This window comes from Macrobrachium nipponense, chromosome 39 (assembly GCF_015104395.2).
Source record: "Macrobrachium nipponense isolate FS-2020 chromosome 39, ASM1510439v2, whole genome shotgun sequence".
NCBI lineage: Eukaryota > Metazoa > Arthropoda > Malacostraca > Decapoda > Palaemonidae > Macrobrachium > Macrobrachium nipponense.
In genome coordinates this window covers 30,970,432-30,980,431 of record NC_061099.1, presented here as the reverse complement: position 1 = coordinate 30,980,431, position 10,000 = coordinate 30,970,432, and the positions used below count along the sequence as shown (strand labels likewise).

Here is a 10,000-nt window from a genome sequence, read left to right as displayed (position 1 = left end):
CAATGAAAGTGTTGGAAAGGTTTTAAATCATGTGTCTGTGATCACCACGAGAAAATCTGACTTTAGACAACTATAAAGGGCTTTTACTGTGTTTTCTTCTTCTTCTTCTTCAGAAAAATCTGATTTTAGGACAATTATAAAGGGCTTTTACTTTGTGTTTTCTTGCTTCTTCTTCTGCTTCTCTTTTCTTCTTCGAAAAATCTGATTTTTAGACAACTTATAAATGGGCTTATATTGTGTACTTTTCTTCTTCTTCTTCTTCAAAAATCTGATTTTAGACAACTTTTACTTAAAGAACTTTTATTGTGTACGTTCCTTCTTCTTCTCTTCAGAAGATCTTGATTTTAGACAACTTATAAATGGCTTTTATTGTGTACCCTTTCTTCTTCCTTCTTTCTTCTTCAGAAATCTGATTTTAGACAACTATAAATGGCTTTTAATTGTGTAACTTCCTTCTTCTTCTTCTTGCAGAAAAATCTGAATTTAGACAACTATACAGGGCTTTTACTGTGTTTTCTTCTTCTTCTTCAGACAATCTGACTATAGACCATTATAAAGGGCTTTTACTGTGTTTACTTCTTCTTCTTCTTCAGAAAAATCGGATTTTAGACAATTATAAAGGGCTTTTACTGTGTTTTCTTCTTCTTCTTCTTCTTCTTCTTCAGAAAAATCTGACTATAGACAATTATAAAGGGCTTTTACTGTGTTTACTTCTTCTTCTTCTTCAGAAATAGCCTAAGATTTCATAGCTTCAGAGGAACAAACTCTGGGGTTTACCTCTCACCTCTCACTTGAGCTTAATCTTCCTACCGATGATTCTTGGAGATTGGAAACAAACACTTTCATTTTTTTTTTTAAAGATCAGTTATTACGAACCTTTAAATGATTTATCTTTGACAAGACAACGTGTCAAATTTAGTTCAAGTCTCAGTGAGTGACAGAATTATACTGTAAGTTTAAACAAGAGTGAGAATGGCGCGTTTTCTCTAAAAAATTGGGAATATTTTTAAAAATATCTACAGAAAAACAAAATGGGAATACAATGAGAGACAGAGAGACAACTAGGGGTACATTTGTAAGAGTATTTGAAGCATGGATTTTGGGGGCATGCTAAGGTCTGTCTGGGACCTATGAGGTCATTCAGCGCTGAAATGGAAACCGAGAGTAAGAAGGTTTGAAAGGTGTTATAAGAGGAAAATCTCAAAGCAGTTGCAACATGAAACAACCGTTAGATGGAAGAAGTAGAATATGAACGGAGGTAGAGTAAAACGAATGAAAGAGGTTGCAGTTAGGGGACGAAGGGACGCTGCGAACAACCTTAAGTAACGCCTTCAGTGCACCGCCTGAGGTGCATTGACGGCACTAGCCAACCATCCTCACAACACTAACGTGGACTATTTTTGAACACTATGTTTGGTCGTTCGGGGACAAACCTCACCCTGACTTACTCTTACTGAAAAAGTCAAAATATACACATTTATATTTGGGTCATCATTCATAGACATGAAGTATTCAATGCCTAAAGCATTTATATGGTGACTTTCAACGACCTCTCATTCAATATTTTCAGTGGCACGTTCTCCCTCACACCTTGGCGAGGGCCGTGTCCCTGATCCTTCTGCCAATCATGGTCTACCTCTCGACGTTCGTCGTCCACTTCTGGATTCTGACCCACTGGTGAGTTCCTTACATTCCCTAATACAGATATCATTCTTCAAGAAGATCATAACTGACAATGAGGACGGTAAAAGTAACGGCTACTGAATGTCTTTGTATACTGCAAAATCAATACTTCATCTCCACACTCATATTCTAGTGGGATATTTAGTTTCTGTTAAAATCAATGCTTTATAGTGCATTAAAAAAAATGAATGCATTTTTTTCAGGAGCGTCAATGGCGGAGGTTTCTACCCGACTAAGTTCTTCGCCTCTTTCAAGAATACGGAATACGACAACGCTACGATGCCAGAGAGTAAGGAAGCCGTTTCTTGAATACCCGTGGGAGAAAAAAAAATGATATAAAGGATGACTCCGTTATTAATCTCATTAACACGGAACGATTTCCCCCACAGACATCCACTACGGCGCCAACATAACCATCCAGAACACCCGGCCGCTGTGTGGTTATCTGGAGTCCTGGTACGACCTCTTCCCTTCTGACTACGCGGCGCCCTGTCAGCAGGTCACTTCGTCCACGATGCGAGACCCTGAGGCTCTTATGTGGTGAGGAATTCCTCTTTTCCTCAAAGGGGACGAAGTAATGAAACCTCGTCTGACTAGCCATGGAGAGAGAAAAACTAATCAAAAGCAGCATCGACATATATTGCCCAAAGACAGAACCAAAAGCACCATTGACATATATTGCTCAAAGACAGAACCAAAAGCCCCATTGACATTTATTGCTCAAAGACAAACAAGAGCAATATCAACATCTATTGCTCACAGACATATCTTACAACACCACTATTCATTGACATTTATTGCTCAAATACATAAACAAAAGCAAATTGACATTTATTGCTCAAAGACATAACCAAAAACACCATCGACATTTATCACTTAAAGACATAACCAAAAACACCACATTTATCGCTCAAAGTCATAACCAACAGCCCCTCTGACATTTATTGATCAAAGACATATCTTACAACACCAGTTACATTTATTACTCAGAGACATAACCAAAAGCGCCATCGACATTTATTGCTCAAAGACATATCCTACAACACCAGTATTCATTGACATTTATTGCTCAAATACATACCAAAACCCCTCTGACATTTATTGCTTAAAGACAATAAAAAACACCACTGACATTTATTGCTAAAAGACATAACCAAAAGCGCCACTGAAATTTATTGCTAAAAAAACAGAAAAAAAAAAAAATCAGCATTGACACTTATTTCTCAAAGATAACCAAAAACACCATTGACCATTAATGCCCAAAGACAACCATACTTCGCACCCAACCTGCACTGTGAAAACATCCACTAAAATCAGTTCCAAGGACAACTTCAACCTTTTTTGTCTCTCCAGGACCATTAAGAAGGTCAACCTCGAGGCGGGGGCTGTCCTCGACGGGCGGGATCCGAGCGAAGGACCGATCATCGTCCGGAACGGGATTACGTCATGCTGGCACCCCCACGCCGAGACAGGTCGCTCGCTGAGGTCCCACAGCCACAAGGCACCCTTGACCAAGCGCCACTTCCAAGTTTGTGGGTACGGAGATGTAAGTGGATGTAACAGTCTTATGGACGTTGAAGAAGAAACCCACAAAATTACTGTGTATAACGTGTTTACTTATAAGTATTTACATTTTATTTTACTCAACACAACCATCACATAAATGATGGCTCAACAAGAGGAAGTTCCAGAAGAATGCTGGGCCTTGACCCAGGCTGACAACCTACACATCTCTTGAAAAAGGGCCACAGATAGGGCCTGAAAGAACTCGAGTGTTGAGTAAAATACAATGTAAATACTTATAACTAAACACGTTATACACAATAATTTTGTGGATTTCTTTTTCAATCTTCAGAAGAAAACTAAAAGAAGTTTTTATTTGGTTTAGTCTTATGGATATTTAAGTAGGTGTTAAGTTGCAAGCATAGGAATGTAAGCAGGCGTGAAATAATGTTCTCGAAAGGAGAAACTTCACTGAATTTCACTGAATATTCAGTCAGACTTTTTTCACTGTCATTAATCTGTATTATTATTATTATTATTTTTTTTTTCTCTCTCTCTCTCTATCACAGTCCTCCAATTCGACTGGGTATTTATAGTGTGGGGTTCCGGGTTGCATCCTGCCTCCTTAGGAGTCCATCACTTTTCTTACTATGTGCGCCGTTTCTAGGATCACACTCTTCTGCATGAGTCCTGGAGCTACTTCGGCCTCTAGTTTTTCCAGATTCCTTTTCAGGGATCTTGGGATCGTGCCTAGTGTTCCTATGATTATGGGTACGATTTCCACTGGCATATCCCATATCCTTCTTATTTCTATTTTTAGATCTTGATACTTATCCATTTTTTCCCTTTCTTTCTCTTCAACTCTGGTGTCCCATGGTATTACGACATCAATGAGTGAAACTTTCTTCTTGATTTTGTCAATCAACGTCATGTCTGGTCTATTTGCACGCATCACCCTATCTGTTCTGATACCATAGTCCCAGAGGATCTTTGCCTGATCGTTTTCTATCATTCCTTCAGGTTGGTGCTCGTACCACTTATTACTGCAAGGTAGCTGATGTTTCTTGCACAGGCTCCAGTGGAGGGCTTTTGCCACTGAATCATGCCTCTTTCTGTACTGGTTCTGTACAAGTGCCGGACGTTCGCTTGCTATGTGGTTTATGGTCTCATTTTTCGTATTGCACTTCCTACATATGGGAGAGATGTTATTTCCATCTATCGTTCTTTGGATATATCTGGTTCTTAGGACCTGATCTTGTGCCGCTGTTATCATTCCTTAAGTTTCCTTCTTGAGCTCTCCCCTCTGTAACCATTGCCATGTGTCATCGCTGGCCAGTTCTTTAGTCTGTCTCATGTATTGTCCGTGCATTGGTTTGTTGTGCCAGTCCTCTGTTCTGTTTGTCCTTCTCCTGTCTCTGTATATTTCTGGGTCTTCATCTACTTTTATCAGTCCTTCCCATGCACTCTATTATTATTATTATTATTATTATTATTATTATTATTATTATTATTATTATTATTCACAAGATGAACCCTATTCACATGGAACAAGCCCACCACAGGAGCCACTGACGTGAAATTCAAGCTTCCAAAGAATATCAAGGTGTTCATTAGGAAGAAGTGAGAGGAGGTAAAGGGAGATTACATAAAGTGGAAACCCCACTTTTTAAAAATGAAAAAATAAATAACTTAAGAAATATGTAAATTGATAAAAATACTTAATCTTTTGACAATTACTGCTTGTCGTCTAACTATTGTCGAATTCACTGAGGCACAGCGTTGATTTTTTTTTTATTAAAAGCATTCACTTGATAATCCAGTTTCTTATCAGGTATCGAGTTGATAATAAGCTTCTCGTGAAGTATTATGACTATAGTAGATTCACATCAACCGTGCATTTGATGTCTAGGCCAGTCCCTTACGACGCCCCTGATTGGCTGTTGATAAGTCAATCACAGGGCTGGAAACTCTCTGTCTCTCTCGAGAGTTCACAAAGGCATGATGTATGTTCCACTTCTCTTTAGAGATACGTCTTTCAAAAATATCCCTCGGGAGAGGTGGAACATACATCCTGCCTACGGGAATTCTCGTGAGAGACCGAGAGTTTCCAGCCCTGTGATTGACTTATCAACAGCCAATCAGGGGCGTCGTAAGGGACTGGCCTAGACATCAAATGCACGGTTGATGTGAATCTACTATAGTCATAAAACAAGTATCTTATTAGTGTCGTATTATGAGTTAGAATAGCATAGAATATAGAATTGAGGACAAAGGCCAATCGCTGGGACGTATGAGGTCATTCAGCGCTGAAAGTTGAAACTGATTAACAAGATTTGCTAGATGTAACAGGAGCAAAACCTCGTAGATGCACTATGAATCAACTGTTAGAAGGCGGAAAGTTAGATGAAAAAAAAAGAGAACATGACCGGAGGTGCAATAAAAGGAACGAAAGGGGCTGGATCTAGGGGCCGAAGGGACACCGCGAAGAACCTCAAGTAATGCCTACAGTGCACCGCATGAGGTGCACTGACGGTGGTACCCCCACTACGGGGCATATTGTGAGCTGTCTTGACATGAGATCTCTTGTCTTAATAGTAACAATTTTGACCAAGTAATGTTCAATAATAAATTGACATCGCCCCCATAGTCACCTCCAACGACCTGAGTCCTTATTTCCTCGCAGGATGGGGCTGGGGGCCCCTTCGAGACGTGGCAGTTGATCATCCCTGATGCTGAACCAGGAGAACCTCTCACGATCATCAAACAGGATTTTATGCTGAAGCACTACAAGATGAACTGCTACTTGCATGTCAGTGAGAAAGCTGTCCTACCGAAGGCTTGGTGAGTATACAGTCCAGTCCATTCTCTCTCTCTCTCTCTCTCTCTCTCTCTATCTATCTATCTCTCTCATATATAAATATATAGATATATATGCTTCAAAAATCTCAGTAGATGCAAATGACTTCAGTACTATATAAGGGAATATCACAGGAAAATGACAGGCAGAAAGCCAGCACCAGTACTGACCTGAGTGTCATTTCCCTTTGGTATTCGCCTACAGCGCGCCACGTGAGGTGCACTGAAGGCACTTGCCCCCCCTAAGGGGGACAGCCTTTTTGGGATTGCCTAGAAGATAAAAATATGCGACGAAATGATATTTTTTTCCTCTTTCTCCTTACAGGGCTTTCAACGGGGCCAAGGAGGTTACTTGTACCAAAAATCAATACAGCACAGGTCTTCGGTGGCACATAAACTGGAACATCAGTCCTAAATGTAAGAGAGAGAGAGAGAGAGAGAGAGAGAGAGAGAGCTCTACAGGTATAAAAGAGAAATCTAATCTTTCTAAAATACATGTGGCAATTTTCAGTCATAAATTTAATGACGAGAGAGAGAGAGAGAGAGAGAAAGAGAGAGAGAGGGGGGATTCCAACATGTTCTTGTCAAGAATGTTAGGAGTTAAATGTAATGACGACGAGAGAGAGAGAGAGAGAGAAATGCTTGCCCTAAACCTTCTCATGAAACAACCATTAGAACTGTACTGTTTTGTTCTTTTCCTTTTAGTAAACTCGACTGCCATCACGAAGGACAAGACTCTTGGTCTCTGGGGTAAGATCTTCGAGCAACATCTGGACATGTTCATAGGAAACTCGGTTCTCGTCTCCACCAGCGAAGAGATGGAGAGATCAGCAAGGCCTTGGATGTGGCCGCTAGCATGGCAGGTAGGTTAGGGAGAGAGTTCGCTAACAATAAACAATATGCCCTGTATTTATATACTATTATACTTCATTACTTACACGAGTATATGAAGGAGTGATAGATATTGTTTCATTGCTGTTAAATTAGTTGCAAGTATGCGGAAAGTCTAATCATAAAAGTAAAAGACAATTCATAGACAAGATTTTGAAATGTAAATTAACTTACGTTTTGACTTTTTGACCGGTTTTGAGATCATAATTTGAAAATATATAGGAAGGAGTGATAATGTTTTTTGGCAATTTTGGAATTAACATCACAAATTTAAAAAAAAATTATAGGCAACATCTGGCAACCCTGCTTGCCCCCCTCCGCCTTTAAGAATCACTGTTCTAGTGCCTCTGTTGCCGCCCAAGTTGACTAGGATGATTGCGTCACTCTGACCGGAGGCTCTTCATCCATCCTGTTGACACTATTTTTTGTCGCTCCTGGGGACTAGAGAACGTTCTTTGTTATTTTTCCTCTTTTATTTCGTGCTTTCACTCATATTTCCATGTCTCTGTGCCCTACTTCCATATGACGTACAGAAAAAATCTACTAAAATATTACTCGTGAGAATTCAGCTACCTCTTTCACCTGCAGATCCAAACGATGGGTTCCTATAAAGTCTATCACACGAACGAGTATTTTCATGTCTCTGTGGCCGACTTTCATAAGACATACAAAACAAAACAAAATCTACTAAAATATTATTCTTGAAAATTCATCCACCTCCTTCATTTGCAGATCCATTCGATTGGTTCCTACAAAGTCAATTACACGAACGAGTATTTTCATGTCTTTGTGGCCGACTTTCATAAGACAAAAAAAAAAAAAAAAAAAAATTACTAAAATATTACTCATGAGAATTCATCCACTTCCTTCACTTGCAGATCCAAACGATGGTTCCTACAAATTCAATCACACGAGCGAGTATTTTCATGTCTCCGTGGCCTACTTTCATAAGAAATACAAAAAATAAAAAAATCTACTAGAATATTACCCGTGAGAATTCATCCACCTCTTTCATTTGCAGATTCAAACGATGGGCTCCTACAAAGTCAATCACACGAACGAGTATTTTCATGTCTTTGTGGCCTACTTTTATAAGACATACAAAAACAAAAAACAAAAAATCTACTAAAATATTACTCTTGAGAATTCAGCCGCCTCCTTCACTTGCAGATCCAAACGATGGGTTCCTACAAAGTCAACCACACGAACGAGTACGAGCACTTCGCCATAGGGATGACCAATCCATATCTGACTTACGTCAACATTTTGTGCCTCGTGGGAGTGGTGGTTCTGGCTGCTGTGCACAGCTACAGAGCCAAGAGATACCAAGACGAAGCCAAGGAATTTGTCGGTGAGTTCGTGGAGTTGTCATTAGTCCGGAAAGTGAATAACTAGGATACGGGGCCTGTGAAAAGTCAAAACACTTGAGGGAATAAGAGAACAACCTTGAAAAGAAGTCTATTCGTCTTCTGCACTAATATAAGGACGGTAAACGAATTGTAGGTGTCAGTGTCAATGGGCTGGGCATGCTCATTTTTCTCTCTCTAAAAAAAAAGTGAACATCAAAAATCAAATTCTTAACTTCGTAGCTTTGATGCAATTCTTCCATATGAACCTCCAACGAGAGATAAATGTAGTATTCCCTCTATTATTATTATTATTATTAATCTTGTAGAGAGTCTTCTCTATTTTTCTGATAACAGCTTTCTCTCTGTTGCCTAGACTGGCGAGCAACGCACCAAAGGGCATGGTAAAATTCGGTTGAGTCAATTTTGGTGTTTATTATTGCTCTCTCTCTCTCTCTCTCTCTCTCTCTCTCTCTCTCTCTCTCTCTCTCTCTCTCTCCAACGCGACGTTTCGTCCAGATCTACAGGACATTTTCCAGCGATGACTGCTGAGTTATTATTATTATTATTTTTTTTTTTTGTCTATGACAGTCCTCCAATTCGACTGTGATAGACCAAAAAAAAAACAATAATAATAACTCAGCAGTCATCGCTGGAAAATGCCCTGTAGATCTGTAGATATTATTATTATTATTATTATTATTATTATTATTATTATTATTATTATTATTATTATTATTATTATCTGAGCGCTGCTATGTCAAATTGGAGAATCAGGGTATCAATCATGCAGCGTATTCCGACGTAGCGCATAGATATGACATACAAGTGCTAGCGTGCACCATTTATTTAAAAAAAATAATGGAAATGTGTCATAGCCCACAGTGCGCAAGCGTGTGTTCATCCTTTTTCATACAGCCTCCTCAGAATTGGCCAGGCCACCGCCATCTTGAATTGTCGGCCCAGCTGCGATGAAAAATTTGAGTAACTGACGGGTTCAGTCAAGCAAGGACACCTCTTCATTCCTTTAATCTTCTTCTTCTTTGTCGTTTTTCCAGAATGTCGCCGCAAAGCGTTGGAATCGTGCTCTTGGCTGCTGGTCTGCTGGGGGTTTCACTACGTCCCCTTCTTCTTCATGAGCAGGGTCCTTTACTACCACCACTACTGCCCTTCGTACATATTCTCCTGCATGATAACAGGTGATTACTGAGAGAGGAGGAGGAGAGAGAGAAGAGAGACGACGAAGGAAGAGAGGAGAGAGAGAGAGAGAGAGAGAGAGAACACCACGAACTATACCACATTAAAGTCCCTTAGTTTTCCTTCAAGTCTTGTTCTTTTGTGATTCAGAAACTTGAGAGAGAGAGAGAGAGAGAGAGAGAGAGAGAGAGAGAGAGAGAGACTATCATCATTAAAGTTCATGTCTTGTCCTTTTGTAATCCAAAAACATATTCTCCTGTATGATAACAGGTGATTACTAGAGAGAGAGAGAGAGAGAGAGAGAGAGAGAGAAGAGAGAGACCCATACCACATTAAAGTTCTATAGGTTTCCTTCAGGTCTTGTTCTTTTGTAATTCAAAAACTTGGAACTGGATTAAATGGTGTATAGAGTTCATGCAAGAGACCAAGCACTGGGACCTATGAGGTCATTAAGCGCTGGAAAGGAAACTGAGAGTAGATAGATTCGAAAGGTGTAACAGGAGGAAAGCCTCGAAGCAGTCGCA

At 39.8% G+C, this 10,000-nt stretch overlaps 2 protein-coding genes and 1 pseudogene across 2 annotated transcripts in view; 2 read left to right on the top strand and 1 right to left on the bottom strand.

Moving 5' to 3' along the window:
* The window catches only part of LOC135209916 (protein O-mannosyl-transferase 2-like), a 20,858-nt gene extending 11,369 nt beyond the window's left edge, over positions 1 to 9,489 (top strand). Inside the window, 9 exon segments of the mRNA XM_064242654.1 lie at positions 1,571 to 1,677; positions 1,887 to 1,972; positions 2,073 to 2,223; positions 3,037 to 3,229; positions 5,870 to 6,027; positions 6,368 to 6,459; positions 6,748 to 6,905; positions 8,104 to 8,284; positions 9,338 to 9,489. Of these exon segments, the coding sequence (XP_064098724.1) occupies positions 1,571 to 1,677; positions 1,887 to 1,972; positions 2,073 to 2,223; positions 3,037 to 3,229; positions 5,870 to 6,027; positions 6,368 to 6,459; positions 6,748 to 6,905; positions 8,104 to 8,284; positions 9,338 to 9,489 (1,278 nt within the window).
* Positions 1 to 10,000, top strand: part of LOC135210254 (dehydrogenase/reductase SDR family member on chromosome X homolog) — a 310,210-nt gene that overhangs the window by 210,753 nt on the left and 89,457 nt on the right. The window lies entirely within an intron of this gene.
* LOC135209915 (protein O-mannosyl-transferase 2-like) overlaps positions 1 to 10,000 on the bottom strand; it is a 53,380-nt pseudogene that overhangs the window by 21,776 nt on the left and 21,604 nt on the right.